This window comes from Aspergillus ochraceoroseus, assembly GCF_002846915.1.
Source record: "Aspergillus ochraceoroseus IBT 24754 chromosome Unknown P175scaffold_4, whole genome shotgun sequence".
Lineage (NCBI taxonomy): Eukaryota > Fungi > Ascomycota > Eurotiomycetes > Eurotiales > Aspergillaceae > Aspergillus > Aspergillus ochraceoroseus.
This window is the reverse complement of record NW_024468479.1, coordinates 2,348,609-2,364,585: the sequence shown is the minus strand read 5'-3', so window position 1 is coordinate 2,364,585 and position 15,977 is coordinate 2,348,609. Positions and strand designations below refer to the sequence as shown.

Here is a 15,977-nt window from a genome sequence, read left to right as displayed (position 1 = left end):
GAGGTGCAAGCGTCGAAGGTACTGGTATCTCTGGCTCGTCCAATACATATCCATGGGCGATCCGTGACTGCCTGTCAGAGATGTCGTCGTCAAAAGGTGACTCTGTCTTTCGTTTCACTGGATCGTCCCTTTGCGAAATTTCCGCCATTGTCCTAGCTCCGATGCACTCGCGAACGTCCCGAGTGCTCTCGCTGCAAGCGCCTGCATGCTCACTGTGTCTACCCTCGACCAGCCGATCGTCGGGGTCGGAGGATTCAGTGGAGGTCCGACCCTGCTCATAGAGCGCATGGCCAAGGTTCCAGACGAGGCCTTGTCGAGCGATCTGTAACGACAACTCCCGGCAGCGTCTCCATATCTCAGTATCCTGAAGCGGTTCCCTTAGGGGGGAGCGATTCTCTACTCCCCCTGTCGATATAGCAGTACAGTTTCGACCCATGACGGAAATGCTTTGCAAGATACCGGACTGAATTGAGGAGTCCAAGGCCCCGGGGCCGGGATCGACAGCCTAGCAGACGGCATTGAAACAATGAATGATTCTTCCCGGTTGTATCACACTCATACACCATTTATGTAATTCAGTTTTGAGTCACGCTTTCCGGCTCCGGACTCCGAAAGTCGCGCGTAACGATTTGTACTTGATTTCTCTCTGTCTTCTTTCCCTTCTCTAGATCCTCTTGTTCTTACTTTCTGCCTATCCTTCTTACTATTCTCCCTGACGTTGAAGCCGCCTGCTGTTGTATTGACGCCCTTTAGCGCTGGCCTACCGTGCGTACCATCTCTTCGAATGCAACAGAAGGATGCTCACTGCGGCCGAAAAACCAGATACTTCGTTTGAAGCTGAACTTGAGCGCCGTTGTTTTTGGTCTTGCTGGATATCTATATGCAGAGGTAGGGAGCCCGAGCCTTATGTGAGATCTGCCTGGCCCAAGGGCGCTATGCTTAAAGCCCGTCCGGCTATGGCATTCGGATGAACGAGAAGATGGGTCATGATTGGAACCCGGTTTCCGTCGAACCTTCCAAAGGTAATACACCTCCTGTTTTTGCAGCAGCGTTTGTGAAGTTAATTGGTATTTCGTAAGAGCCCAGTATAAGCCTTCCAAACGGCTTAGGCGCTGAATATTAACCTATTCATAGGGCGAAGGTCCAGCTTTTAGTAGGTGATCGCGCGTGCTTTACGGATACCCAAACTTTCGACTCTTTAAGAGCGCTCTGATTTGGCGACTACAGTCTTCGATTCTGCAATGTCCGATAAAGATGACACTGCTTTCGAAGATGGCGTTGCAGTGGAGGGGAATCCTCTGATGCTGTTCTTCGCTTCTCTTTACCACCAATGCCAAATCACTTTTTTTTTTTACATGCGATGATTCTTCCTTTATTTTCGGGTGCTCCACCTGACTCAACTCGACATAGTGAAGAAAAGTGCAGAAGCTGTTGCGCGTCATGCAGAGCAGGTTGAAAATCTCTTAGCCCCATACCAGTACGGGCAAGGACATGTCACGCTCGTGCCTCCCATGGTAGTGTGATGGGACGTACCACACCTGGCGTTGGAGATATTGGCCGTGATACGGCGCAACCTGTGGTATCGCAAGACGATACTTGGTATAATTTGTCTTTTGCAGAAATTGGACTCGAGCAGTTCGCCGATTTTGAGCATCTATTAGGACTCTTCCAACATGGCTGGAATTCGTTTAGCTGAATGTCAATACGGATAGATCGCGCTTTCATTCCCACTACCCATGAATACTTGTACGATAAATATATACTACTCTGGTACTGTAGTATTGTTGGGATTTCTGAGTAGACATCTATGTAGTAGTCTGCTTTCTTTGCCGACCCTTAACCCTAGATGTGGTGCAATGATACCCAAACACAGAGTAAGTGGGGAAGTTCGGACCAATATAGAAGACCGATTGGGATTTTTAAATCCCGATTAATGCCAAATATTCAAGAGTGGAAACCACACATAGAGACTGGACTAGACGAGCACCGGCTGGAGGACAAGGCCCAACAAACAAGGACGATTCGCAGCTTCCACAGAAAGACAGCATTTGGGAAGCGAACAAATGCAAAATAAGACAGGAGAAACGGGTCCAGCACGAGGGGACGCCGGATCTGAGTCCTGTAAATAGGGGGGGTTCGAGGAGATATTCCTGGCACTTCAACACAAGCCAGAATGTCTTTTGTTTTACAAGGGTAGTAGGAACGAGGACTATTTGTTCTAAAAATATTCGAGTACGTCTCCAGTTATAAAATAAGTGCTCAGACGATCCCAATCAAAGGATTAATACATCGATCGTACTCCGTACTCCGTGGAGCATCACAATAGACTAATTGGACGGATTAATAGTTTCTCCGGGACATCAGTCCGTTCTCGCCTCATCTCTCCACCGCTTGCTGGAAATGGCGATTCTGCCGGCAATACTACAAATTATCTCGCCGCTTTTGATTGAATCCGCGAGTCTCCGAAGTGGATCAAATTTCTGGACCGCAACAAGGGACCATGGTCTTTCTTCGCATGTCGGAACCCTGAGATGGAGACTGTCCAAGGCACCTGAATCTGGAAATCATACCCAATGACCATCATAAGGTACAGTGTAACACCAATGTCGTCGACGGAAGAACGCTGGCCATTTATTCCAGGAACGAGTCAGGAGTTGAATTTGGATCTGACCAACCAGAACGGTTACATGAACAGTCGCAGGCCGTCCGAAAACGATATCGGCCAACCAGAGGCTTTTGGGCGTATTGGGTCTCAGTTTCTCTTTTGCTGATTTGTAGGGTTTCTTCAGGGGAGTCAAGAGACCCTGTCCTTCGCCGTAAGGGGTAACCACGCTCTCCCCTCCCTATACCTAAATCAATTCATTCTGTTATTTATCCAGCTTCCTAGCCATCAATAGTAGTCTAACAAACTGAATCCCAACGAAAGGATAGTGGATAGTGGGTGGATAGTGGGTGGATAATTGTGGCGTCGTCTGGACTCGGAGCAACTGGATCTAAATCACGTGAATATCCAAGCCCGAAGCGGCCAGTGGCAACATTGAACACACAACCTGTTGAAAGGGGAAACGCATAAGGATTAGTGAACGGATTAAATCGTTGGATGCCCAATAATGACTTGTACCACAAGGTGAACGAACGTGATGGTGGTATCAGAGTCTTCGATCCCCCGTCGACGGAAAGGGACGACGCCACGACATCTGCCACCTAGCGAGTCTTTTGACACTTGTGCTGATCTCCTCTTATCTTGTCGCCGGGAGGTATCTATCTACTTCGACGTCCTATTCTCATACAAAGCCGAATTATACTTCCATAGTATACTCCGTAGGTAGAATCGGATCGCTGCCGATCGGTGGTGGCCTTTCGACCGGCCATGACGGGCACTAAGCAAAAGAAGCGCCAACTGCCGCTGCAAAAGGTTCGGTTCCTCGAGAGATGCTGTCGTTCTCCTTGGTTGACGGTGCTATCTTTAGACTGTGGTTCAAACCCTAACTAACTAGCCAACGCGTCCAGGATCCACCTAATGTGGTGCCTGGCAGTCTAGAATCCTCACTGTCTCTCCTGGATCCCCGCCCAGATTTAAGAAGCCTTCTGCATCTCTTTCATGGCTGACTTTCTTTCATTACTTTCTCTTCCATCTATCTGTCTTTCGCTGATTTTACCCCGGGTCTTTCGTTTCTTACCCCGGTAAACGACATTCGTTCTTGTCTCTCTCTATCTCTTTCTGTTTCTGTTTCTCGTTCCCGACCCTCACAAGTATATCCTTCGTTTGCAACAGACTCACTACGACACAATGCTTTCCCATATCCTTGCCCTTGCGCTGTCCATCGCTGCCTCCGAGGCCGCCTATAAGGGCTTTAACTATGGCTCGACCAACCCAGATGGCAGCTACAAGGCTCAGTCTGATTTCGAGTCCGAATTCACCACTGCTAAGAACCTGATCGGCACCTCCGGATTCACCAGTGCCAGACTTTACACCATGATCGTAAGTGCCTCGGTTGTCTGATGAGTGGGGAAAAAAAAAAAAGGTTCCCTGGCTGATTATTCTCTAGCAAGGTGGAAGCTCCAACACCCCCATCTCGGCGATTCCTGCCGCCATCGCTGAGGATACCTCCCTTCTCCTCGGCTTGTGGGCGTCCGGTGGAAACATGGCGAACGAGCTGGCTGCGCTCAAGTCGGCTATCAGCCAGTACGGCGATGACTTCGCCAAGCTAGTCGTCGGTATCTCCGTCGGTAGCGAGGATCTTTACCGTGACTCCGAGACTGGTATTCAGGCCGACGCCGGCGTGGGTGTCGGCCCCGACGAGATCGTCTCCTACATCCAGCAGGTTCGCAGTGCCATCTCTGGTACGAGCCTCAGCAGCGTGCCAATCGGTCACGTTGACACCTGGAATGCCTGGACTAACTCCTCCAACTCCGCTGTCATCGATGCCTGTGACTGGCTCGGCTTCGACGGATACCCTTACTTCCAGAGCACCATGGCTAACTCGATCGATGATGCCAAGTCTCTGTTCGATGCGTCTATTGAGAAGACTAAGGCCGTTGCCAATGGCAAGGAGATCTGGGTGACTGAAACCGGTTGGCCCGTCAGCGGATCGACTCAGAACCTTGGTGTCGCCTCCATCGCCAACGCCAAACAGTTCTGGGATCAGGTTGGGTGCCCTCTCTTTGACAACACCAACACCTGGTGGTACATTCTGCAGGATGCCTCCGGATCTGTGACCCCCAGCCCCAGCTTTGGCATCGTTGGTAACACCCTGTCCACCACCCCTCTGTTCGACCTGTCCTGCTCTGTCTCCTCTTCTTCCTCTGCCGTTGTTGGCAGCACCAGCACTGCTTCTGCTTCCAAGACCACTGGCTTCGTGACCTCCTCTGCCACTGGCTCGGCCGCCACTACATCCGGCGCTGGCTCTAGCTCTAGCCATGGATCTGGCTCTGGCTCTGGCTCTGGCTCTGGCGCTGGCTCTGGCGCTGGCGCTGGCTCCAGCTTTGGCTTTGGCTCCTCTAGTGTCATTCCCAGCTCCAGCGTTCCTTACACCAGACCCAGCTCTACTCTGAGCGTTGGTCGCCCTGGTGCCTCTAGCTCTGCTTCCGCTGGCTCTAGCTCTAGCTCCAGCTCCAGCTCTAACTCTAACTCCGGCTCTGGCTCCAGCTCCGGTTCCTCTACCACTACCAAGTCTGGCACTGGCAGCGCCACCTCTCCTGCTAGCAGCTCCTTCACTGGTGCTGCCGATCGCGTCACTGGCTCCCTCTTCGCTGCTGGTCTGCTGGCTGTTGGTGCAGTGATCGCTTTGTAAAGTAGCGGTTTCGACTGTCTCCCAAGCTTAGTACCTGATCGCTGGCTGAAAGTGTGATACTGAGTTTGTATGTATCATTTTAAACTAGACCATCTTTTCACCTCTTGTACTTTTGGGGGGGGGGGTTTTCCCTTGACCTTTTTTTTTTTTACAAAAAATATATATAACATTTTTAATTTCAAACAACGTGATCCGGTCAAGTTCATCTTAGTAGTTGCCTCCATACTCAGCTCTGTTCCTGGCGAATGACAAGCTTCCGGTGGCATCTTCGCCCGTAAATCTGTAGAGCGAATATCTTCAAGGCGAAGAGAATTCGAACAAGAGTCTTCATCTGGCTTTCATTAACCTCACCTAAGTGAAGTACTTAACCCCTCTCCAAACTAATACGTTTTGCGTCTTTTCAACTTCGGAAGATGCCCAGGGCTGTAATCAAGTCCCTGGATAGCCTCCAAGGACACCTCACTCTGGGAAATCGATCTAGAAAAAATGCGCCCTTTGCTGTTTCCAAAAAAAAGACGATTACTGGCTCTTTAGAAGCTTCAAATGAGTGTAAAATACTTCCTAATATCTGGTTACCCGACAACCATCCATCTACAGATATTATGTAAGACGCCTCGCTTTTGAGGTCATGACTTATACCAGTCAAGTGTACAACATTCACGGTACCACTTGCAATCTTCCTCATCTTCTGCTGCCTGTCTTCTCTCTTGCTTTATGCCTCATTATTGAATATCTGGGCGGTGCGGTGGTTTCTCGGATCTAGGCAGTTTTTCCACTTGCATCAGAGGAGTTATTTGGATGAGCGGCCAGGACAACTCTTGATACCAATCACTCCCTTCCGACTATTGAAATCCTACAGATGTTGATGTGGTGCCATGGAGGACGTGAAATTAACGCACGGTGGAGGCGGTAATGAGAAGCCCCGATCCTTTGCATAGGAACCGAAAAACTGAGGCATTCCAGAGCGTCTTGATGCTGTGTCCAGCCTTCTCGGCCGCGCGTTTGATAAAGACCCAATACTCAGATACATGCTTTGCGACATGTCCCCTGAAGAATATCGATCCTATCTGAAGCCTTACTGGGAACGACTATGTAAGGCAGCAGTGCTCAACGACGGCATTATAACCGAAGCAGATGGATGGAAAGCAGGGGCAGTGTTGATGCCACCAGGCAAGTTGCTCGATAACCCCTGGACCATGATTCCGGCAGGGCTCTTTAGCGTACTGTTTCGAATCGGAATTTCTGGGGTTCTGGTATTCTTAATCTTCTTTTGCCCCATCGCATCCTGAAAGTTGTGTCCTACTAATGGATCTAGCGCATGATGGCGGACTACAGTAATCCAGCCAAGGCTGCGAAGAAAAAAGGACTTAAAGGGCACACCAGGTATTACTACCTCTTTGCCATTGGGACTGAATACGAACACCGAGGAAAAGGTAGGATGGCCCTGTATGTCTACCCCTGTGCGATACTAGTAACATTAGGTAGGCCTGGCGCGAGCTATCATCAAGCAGTATAAAGAGAGAGCTCAGGCCGATCAAGTACCTCTATGGCTGGAAGCCACAAATCAACATTCTCGTGACATTTACGCCTCCGAAGGGTTTGATGAGATCGAAAAGGTCACCATTGGGATAGGAAAAGCTGCTGCGGATGGAACCGTGCAGAAAGGGGGATCAGGGGTTTCGTTTTGGCCTATGGTGTGGTGGCCAGAGTCTCTAAAATAGTCTCAGATTCTGCTACTCGGGGAGTAAGTAATACGGATGGGGGTCATGGGGTAGTGATACTTGATGATGAATATTTTCCCTAGGATTAATTGCCCTCTAGGGGTGAGTGAGAGTGCTGTGGCTGTGTATATTTGTATTTAATCTCCAAAGATTCATTAGTTATACAATTTAATATTCCATAAGCAAAGGTTAATTTGACGGTTATTGGACTATCAGGAAATTAAATAAATATCAACCAATATCATCAGAAGACTGTAAGAGCCGTGCACCACCAGCTCCCAGTTTCCCAGGCTCCGCAGCATGGCTAGTTTGTCCATTTTAAACCCGTCATAGATCAAACCGGTGACTCTATTCCATATTTCCTCTGATATGACCGACGAAGGGATTGAAATCAGCAAATTGCCCACGACCATCAGCATCATAACACAGGGTGCGGTATACGTCCACTACTGCTCAAATTGTTGGATTGGTACCGCAGGAGAGGAGAATTCGCCTCTCTTCGCAGTGGATAGGTTTTCTAGATGCTGAGGTGTGACTGCTGAAAGACGCTGCGCCCAGATTGCGTGCCATCTCCCTTTTGCTTGGATGGTGTATCTGTGTCCTTCCACGAGCGGTACGCGAGGAAGAGTTACTTCAACCACAACGGAGCTGCTGGGAGGAATCTCAACCAACTCCTTTGCGGACGGAGGTAACTTGCGAGAGAGCTTTATGGTATCCAAAGTAACGGGCTCGCCGCTTTCTGCATGTCGAATCTCAAATAAACCTAAGATATTGGCATGAGGGTCCAAGGGCGACCCCCATCTCAGAACGGTGAGACATGTCTTCCCAGTGTTTCGGACTGACACCCGCACTGGCACGGCTATAGGAGAGGAGAAGGCCGCAGAGAGGGTTGGCAAATTTAGTTGAACCTCAATACTGGGGAAGGAAGATGATTCGGGTTCGGAAGGAGTCGACATGATAGTATAGAGGAAGAAAGAGCATGCCACAAAAATAGCCACCGACCCCATACGAGTACCGAACATTGTCTTATCTACCATCGGCAAAATAATTAGACTGGCCTATCCACTTTTGAGCGGAATAACCTTGGTATAGTCACTGATTTATGCGTGGAGTATCTGATCGGCAGTCGCAGAAAGGCCATCGTCCGGCACCTCCGACCTCTTGGTGATCTATTTGATATTAGATGGGCCGCTAAGAGAGCTTCAACCTCCATTTTCGAAGAATAAATAAGAGATAGCCTATCTTTTTTTCAAGAAGATCTGCAGTAGCTGCCGCTCTTCTGATCCAAAGCTAGAATCATAGCAAATCATGCGCGAACTGCAGGGGAGTTACTCCAACTAGTGGCTAGCAGAAAGGTCTTGGGTTGCATCCTTACATCGAGCCCGTTCTTAAGAGAGGTCAATTGTATTAATGTTGATGTTGTCTAAGCATTGTGTCTTTCTAGGGACAAAGCAAAGCCATTCTCCATTTCCAAAACACTCAACATCGCTGGGCTAGAGGGACATGGCCATTCTAGTGACCTGGAGATAGTATTAGTCTACGCCCAGGTATGGTTATTCTCTCAGTATTTTGTAAGATGTGTGCTTGCTCCCAGGGAAATACGGGAACATACCGAGGGAATCAACTACCGTCAACAAAGCGGGACCTGGAACTGCATTATCATGAATCGATGCTACATTCATAATTTGCAAGAACACTCCGGAGTATGTATGCCAAGAGCGGATATCCGGAGAAAGGCGTCACATCGTCAGACGCACGATAGTTATGCTGGGCGTCCTTTCTGACAAAACTATCCGAAGTGCATGCTGCGCAGGGCTAAGCTGATAGCAATATAATCTTCAGATGCAATTGATGGATATCCTAGGTGATGGTCTCCGGGCCAAGAATTTCATGACTCTCTGGTGAGCGACATGGACTGCTAGGCCATCAATTCTACTGGACGGCCCCGGAATAGCTTCATTTCTTGCCAGGACCGCCATGAAGTTAGGCATCGGCTGCGAGCCGTCATGAATAATGCTACCTTCTCTTTTAGTGGACAGCTCCGTGATATCCACGGCTGCCCAGACTTTCACGACTTGGGGTAGAGTTTGCTATGGGAAGATTCGGTCTTGAGGAATCGGCCTTGAGGTTGATTCTATCTTCCTATCTCTTCAGGGATAAACTATAAAGAACACCCGGTGTTCCTCCTATACTCTCCAATATCAGCATATCCTCTAGATCTCAACGAGATTCGTTCCCCTTTCCAATTCCAATCTACTGTTCTTCAAAATGCATTTCATTACTCCCCTGGCGCTCTTGGCTACTTTCCATGGTGTTTCTGCCACTCTGCTAGATGTCCCTCGCAGCGCCCCAGGGTTGAACGTTACCCTTACTAAGGTGGGAAACACCCAAATCAAAGCCGTGGTGGAAAATGCCGGAAGCGAGAACGTTACCTTTGTGCATCTCAACTTCTTCAAGGATTCCGCCCCCGTGAAGAAGGTGTCTCTATTCCGGGGTGGTGAGTATCATGGACGATCCGATCGTATACAGTAGCAGTCCCTGATAGATGAATAGATAGCGAGGTGGAATTCCACGGAATCAAGTATCGAGTGAAGAGCCAAAACCTCACTGAGAGCGCTCTGACCTCCCTTGCTCCTGGGGCTACCATTGAAGATGTCATTGATATAGCGTCTACCAGCGATCTGTCCGAGGGTGGTCCTATTACCATCCGAGCATCTGGTCAGGTGCCAATTGTCACCGGGGACAGAATTACCGGCTCTGTCCCCTTCTCCTCTAACGAGCTCACCATTGAAGTTAATGGAACTGAGGCCGCAACTGTTTCCAAGGCTGTCAAGACCCTGGACCGCCGTACAAAGTTGAGCAGCTGCTCTGGCAGCGAGGGCTCCGCGTTGCAGACTGCTCTCAAGAACACTGTCTCCCTCGCCAATGCTGCGGCAAAGGCTGCTCTGGATGGAGACAAGCGCTTCGTTACATTCTTCAAAACGGACTCTAGCTCAGTCCGCAGTGATGTCGCTGCTCGCCTGCAGGCTGTTGCTAAAGAGGCCGGCTCCACCTCCTCGGGCTCCACGACCTATCACTGCACCGATGTGTACGGATACTGCGAGACCAATGTGCTGGCCTACACTCTGCCTTCATCTAATACCATCGCCAACTGCGCCATTTACTATAGCATTTTACCCGCTCTCGCTAAAACCTGTTATGACCAGGACCAGGCCACGACGACCCTGCACGAGTTTACCCATGCCCCTGGAGTGTACCGCCCTGGCACTGATGATCTTGGATACGGTTACAATGCCGCCACTGCTTTGAACTCTGCTGATGCACTTAACAATGCCGATTCGTATGCCTTATTTGCCAACTGTGCGTCTCCTTACCTTGCTTGATGTGCGCTCGATTTGCTAACAGGGCTTTAGCTGTTTACCTTAGCTGCTAAGGGATTTAATTGGGGGGGGGGGGGGGGAATAGGGTGAATGAACCTGACAAGTTCGGTATACATGTACATAGCCGCTTTTGGGGGGACATGTTGTACCTGATACAGTATGTACATATGGGACAGGAAATCTAACGCTGGTGTCCCCGCAATTTTATTTACTTCCTTACTCTCTGGCTCTAAATTTCAGCTCGTAAGCACCCGTTGGGGGTGATTCTGGTCGGTTAGCTCCTAATCACCGCAGACCAAGCAAACCCATCCGCAGCGCCTAAAGGTTTCTTCCCTTCGTGACTATGTAAAATCTATGCTTAAATCGTCACAGGGCACATATTTGTCACCAAGTGAGGGGTACACAAAGGTGCCCGGCGTTTTCAACGTCTCCGCAACCGCCCACCAAAGCCAATAAAGTTAGGAGAAGAGACGTTCTACTATGTACTCCTGGACAGTGCATGATTACCCTTGCTAGCGACGAAAGGGAATAATAGATAGCGGGGTACGGGGTGTTTGATTTCTGTATTCAGAAATCCAAACTAGGATATTACTCCGTATAATCTGCCTATCCTAGAGGTTTGGCGGGCTGCTAGCTTGCGAGTCGCCGGCTGCGGCGCGTGGGCTGAGATGATTTCGACTGTTCCCTCTCTTAGGCAGTGAGGGATATAAAACGAAGGGTCCGGATAATAGAGAGTAAACAAAAATCAGCAACAATCATGGCCTCAACAACTCCCATCCCTCTCCCAAGTATTCCCGACATTCATCTCGTATTTCCCGAGTCGGAACTTGCGGTCAAGGCATTTGCCTATGCGAAGCAACATTGCACCGAAGCTGTCTACAACCATGCTGTTCGCTCTGCCTACTGGGCCCTGATAATCGCCAACAAAGTGAGCAAATTCAAGAATGTCAATTTCGACTTTGTAGTTGTCTGCTGCATTCTCCACGACATGGGTTGGTCCACCACAGCGGAATTATTGTCCGAGGACAAGCGTTTCGAGGTTGACGGGGCGAATATCGCGCGAGACTTTATATCGACAAATGCCCAGTGGAGTGCATCGGATATCCAACATGCATGGAATGCCATTGCGCTACATGCTACGCCCTCGATTGCTAAATACGCGGCGCCGGACATTGCACTTATCCATGAAGGTATCGCCGCTGACTTTTTTGGGCCCACTTATGCCATGATCCCGGGGGAACCAGGAATCATCACTCTCGATGAGTATTATGCGGTGATGAAACTCTTTCCCCGGGCGGGATTTAACCGTGAGGGCTTCAAGAACATTGGATGCTGGCTTTGTCGGACAAAGCCACGCACAACATATGACAACTGGGTCGGTCAAATGGGGCTGAACTGCGGCATAGATGGGAACGGCGAAGGAAGAGAAGAGTATGAGAGGCAATGGAAAGAAAACCAAGCTGTGCCGATGTTGTTTTCGGCTTTGGATTGTCTCGAGGCCTATGACCAAAACAAACCCTTCTAGTGCGTAACTTGTAATGACTGCTGGTGCAGTAAAGCTTACTCCACACCCAGCCAAAGAACCAACATCTGGACTATTGACGAGTTAAAAAAAAAAAGAGAGAGAAAATCTGAAAGTAGGGTTTGACTTAGGAGGATGTTAGATACGGGATTCATATGTTTATGGAATGCAGGTTGTGGTCTTTTCGGCCACGACTTCAACAGAAAGCCCTGAGACGTCGCCCATTACCCGATTAGGTACTTTGTTACGTTAGCCTGACTCAGCTGATGTTTTCACTCACGATGGAATATAAAAGCAAAATCCAGACCTTATTACACGCTATTAAGTCCTTCAGATCGATACATTTGCTATTCACCATGCCTGGAAAATACCCATACCTGGTGGGTAAGCTTGATTTCACGGCTTTGCCGGCCCAACCACCCCAACCGCTTGCGGTGAATTCGGCTCTCGGGCTGGCTCTTTTGAGTCCTGGTACTGGCATTGTTCATTTTGCCCGAACCGGATCTGCGTCATCGCTCGTTGCTGGTCTGAGTCTTGGGGTATTGTACTTGGTCAGTTACCGTCGGCAAAAGGAGCAACAAACTTTTGCCGAAGAGACGGGTTTACTCGCTTCTGCATTCTGGGCGGCTAGCACTGTGCCGAAAGCATTGAAGAGTGGATGGAAGCCGCTGCCGCTTGGATGGAGTGTCATGGCGATGTACGGGGTAGGGGTTTTCGGCACTTCCGTCAATAAGAAGAGGCTTGCAGCAGCGCGCAAACTTCCTGATGATCCAGTAGAGTGGTAGGTAGGTGTTTAATCCTGTGCAGCCAACAATTCGGAAGTGGGAAACGGCTAAAGTATCATGTTGGAGTGCTGCACTCAGTGAATGCAACCAGCACCACCATAAAGCAGCATCACCATAAAGAAGAAGATAGCGACACGTGACTACTTTGTGTATTTAAGGCTACTATTTTCTTCTAGATCTCCATGCTTCCTTCAAGTATCTCTCTATTTCTTAATTAGACCCAAATTGAATTTATTTTGGTTAACTTTCTACTATTATAGTTTAATGACCTCTTATCAGGTTATGAGCCCTCCTTAAGGTTCTATTTTATATTTTATAGACCTCTAAAAACTCTTATTATACTCCTATACTAGAAATCTACTCCCTGATTAGAAAGAAATCCTGGTAGAAATATTACCTACTACTATTATGTTACACTACCTGTACTACTATTATATTACTCTACCTGGGTGATAGTATGTGGAAAATCTCTATAATTTAACTAAAATAGTAACTAAACCTACTCCTGGTAGATATCCTAACATCCCTAACTTACTATACCTACCTTTGATAGCTACTATCCTATTTACTGATAGCTAAAATTAAGTAATAAAGCTAAAGAATAGCATATTTAACTTGAGCCTGATAATAGTATTAGAAAATAATTTAAAATTTAAAATCTAGGCTTTATTTATATAAATAGAGCTAAGGCTTTATAAAATAGATAAGCTTTTTAAAAGTAATATTCCTAGATTATAATTTAATAATCTTAAGTATAAATTATAGGAACTTTTTTTATAAATAATAGCTAGTTAGATACTATATTTAATAAGTAAGAAACTAGTAAAGAAATTATTAATAAATATTATCTTATATATTTTTATAGATAATTTTATATAAAAGTTATAAAAAATAGTTATTAGTAATAATTAAAAATATATATACTAGATATAAAAAGAAATTATTAAAATTAAATATAAGAATTATATAATTATTAATAAGTTTATATTAAACTTTATTTAGAAGATAAATACTTCTAATAGATTAAAAATAGTTATTATATTTTATTAAGTAATTACTATAATACTTTAGGAGCTTAAAAGGAATAATATAAGTTTTATAGATTTAATCTTAAATAATCTAGATAATAATCCTATTAAAATAACTATATAGAAGTATTTTTATACTATATATAATATAGTAAAGGATAAGATTTAGGAGAATTTATTATCTAATATTATATTTAATACTATAATACTAGCTATAAATATACTAAATTCTTAACTAATAATAAATAATAAAAAGAGATAGTAGTAATAGCAGAAATATATATTACTATAAAATATAATAATTACTAACTATATTAATTATTAGTTAAAGTAATCTAGAAAACCTAGAATACTATACTTATTTTATAAGAAGGAAAAATATAATACTAAGGACTACTTATATTTAGTAATTAACAAGTAGAAGGAAGGATAGAAACTAACTTTAATACTTTAGTACTTTAAGCTATATAAGTTAAAGAATAGGAATAATTTAACCTAAAATTAAGTTATTACCCTAGCTATATAAGCTAATACTATTCTAGATACTAATAATTTTATACTATCTAGAGTTAATATATTAATAACTTTAATATTAACTACCTTTAGGAATAAGTGGCTATATAACTCTAGAGCAGGCTATATAGTATATAATAATTATAATCTTTTTAATAACCTAATTAAAGATCTAAATAACTTTAAGAATTATAGTTTTATTACCTTTAATAGTAAGGTAGTATATTCCTAAGATTATAGAAAAGTAATAATTTAATTTAAATTAGATAATAATACTTTAATATTATACTAAATAAAATATCTTTAGAATCTAAATATACTATATAATCTAATACTAGTAGAAAGAATAAAAGTAGAATTAAGAATCTATTTTAACTTAAAAAATTAATATATTTATAAGATAGTAATAGATAAGATAATTAAATATACTATCTTAAATAATAATATTCTATTTTTAGTTCTAAATAAGGTAGTAATCATGCCTACTATACTAATAGACTTATTATATTAATAATTAGATTATCTATCTATTAAATAATTAAAGTATAACAAGGTAATACTTTATAATAAAAGTAATAATTTAGCTATTAATAACTTGCCTGCTATTAATTAGAATATTAAATTATACTATAAAGTATATTAATTATTAAAATTAAAGAAAAAGATATCCTAAAAACTATAATTATATATAATAAAATTATTATAATTTATATATATAGATCTCCAAGAAATCAAACTAATTAGAAAAGATAGTATTAGATATATCCTACTAGTTCTAGATAATTATTCTAGATACCTTTTTATATAATATTTAAAGGCAAAAAGTAAATCTTTAAAGGTATTAAAGAAAATATATAATAATTAGCTAAATATAACTAGTATTTATATTAAAAGGGTTAGATTTAACTTTACTCCTAAATTTAATAAGTATGCTAGATAGAGTAAGGATTTTAATACTATATATGAACTAATATTACTATGAATCTCCAAGAAAAATAGTACTATTAAATAGTTTAGTAGTTATATAATCTAGACTGCCTGTATAATATATATATAAGTAAAAATAGAGCTAACTATATGACTATATAATATAGATATAGTAGTCTATATTTTAAATAGGTTGGTTAAAGAAGATAATAATAAAGGAAAGCTACCTATATAATTTTTTTATAAAGAATTAAATATCTTAATTAAAGATATTAATTTATAATATATTTATATATAGAAATATAAGGTATTTATAAATATTCTATATAAGAATAGGATTAAAAGTATGAAAATATTACCTAGAGTAAAAATTAGTTAACTAGTTAAATATAATAAAGATTATATCTATAAGGTATAATATTTAGATATAGGGAAGATAATTTAGTCAAGAGATATAATATTTAATAAAGGTAATACTAATAAAATAGATAGAATATAATTATAACTTCCTAATAAATTAAAACTAAATAATAATAATTTATCTAGAGTAACTATACCTATTAATACTAAAAAGGGAAGAATAACCTATAATAATATATCTTAAAATAATATTATTCTCCAAACCTTACTATTAGTAAATAATAATAAGGTTATTACAGGAAGAATTTAAATATTAATACCTGATCTAGTTCTACCTAAACTAAGCCTACCTAACCCAGAGGCAGGTATTAAACTCATCATACCAGAGCGGCCACCTGCCTCTAGGGCTGCCCTTAGGGCTATCTTTAAGACTACTGAGCTCATTAT

The 15,977-nt window shown here is 43.6% G+C and overlaps 7 protein-coding genes across 7 annotated transcripts; 6 read left to right on the top strand and 1 right to left on the bottom strand.

Annotated features, from left to right (window-relative positions):
• Positions 1 to 979: 979 nt before the first annotated feature.
• P175DRAFT_0532644 (uncharacterized protein) lies at positions 980 to 1,696 on the top strand (the record flags this gene model as incomplete). The annotated part of the gene is made up of 4 exons (XM_040899987.1): positions 980 to 1,074; positions 1,135 to 1,157; positions 1,228 to 1,306; positions 1,519 to 1,696. 4 exons carry the CDS (start codon positions 980 to 982, stop codon positions 1,694 to 1,696), a joined length of 375 nt encoding a protein of 124 aa, XP_040752654.1.
• Positions 1,697 to 3,790: 2,094 nt separating this feature from the next.
• Positions 3,791 to 5,294, top strand: bgt2 (GPI-anchored beta-1,3-endoglucanase EglC; the record flags this gene model as incomplete). Its single annotated transcript, XM_040893824.1, has 2 exons — positions 3,791 to 3,982; positions 4,050 to 5,294. The coding sequence occupies 2 exons, from the start codon at positions 3,791 to 3,793 to the stop codon at positions 5,292 to 5,294; spliced, it is 1,437 nt and encodes a 478-aa protein (XP_040752653.1).
• Positions 5,295 to 6,169: 875 nt separating this feature from the next.
• P175DRAFT_0557922 (uncharacterized protein) lies at positions 6,170 to 7,015 on the top strand (the record flags this gene model as incomplete). The annotated part of the gene is made up of 4 exons (XM_040900806.1): positions 6,170 to 6,203; positions 6,258 to 6,547; positions 6,610 to 6,727; positions 6,780 to 7,015. 4 exons carry the CDS (start codon positions 6,170 to 6,172, stop codon positions 7,013 to 7,015), a joined length of 678 nt encoding a protein of 225 aa, XP_040752652.1.
• Positions 7,016 to 7,461: 446 nt separating this feature from the next.
• Positions 7,462 to 7,971, bottom strand: P175DRAFT_0532640 (uncharacterized protein; the record flags this gene model as incomplete). The annotated part of the gene is made up of 1 exon (XM_040899986.1): positions 7,462 to 7,971. One exon carries the CDS (start codon positions 7,969 to 7,971, stop codon positions 7,462 to 7,464), a length of 510 nt encoding a protein of 169 aa, XP_040752651.1.
• A 1,312-nt stretch (positions 7,972 to 9,283) lies between these two features.
• On the top strand, positions 9,284 to 10,448 carry mep20 (putative penicillolysin/deuterolysin metalloprotease; the record flags this gene model as incomplete). The annotated part of the gene is made up of 3 exons (XM_040899985.1): positions 9,284 to 9,512; positions 9,569 to 10,375; positions 10,429 to 10,448. The coding sequence occupies 3 exons, from the start codon at positions 9,284 to 9,286 to the stop codon at positions 10,446 to 10,448; spliced, it is 1,056 nt and encodes a 351-aa protein (XP_040752650.1).
• A 418-nt stretch (positions 10,449 to 10,866) lies between these two features.
• P175DRAFT_0253128 (uncharacterized protein) lies at positions 10,867 to 12,052 on the top strand. Its single transcript, XM_040892701.1, has one exon. The coding sequence runs from the start codon at positions 11,153 to 11,155 to the stop codon at positions 11,918 to 11,920; it is 768 nt and encodes a 255-aa protein (XP_040752649.1). The 5' UTR covers positions 10,867 to 11,152; the 3' UTR covers positions 11,921 to 12,052.
• A 305-nt stretch (positions 12,053 to 12,357) lies between these two features.
• P175DRAFT_0405615 (TMEM14 family protein) lies at positions 12,358 to 12,666 on the top strand (the record flags this gene model as incomplete). Its single annotated transcript, XM_040893022.1, has 1 exon — positions 12,358 to 12,666. A coding segment is annotated over one exon (309 nt), but the record flags the coding sequence as incomplete, so codon positions are not given.
• Positions 12,667 to 15,977: the final 3,311 nt, after the last annotated feature.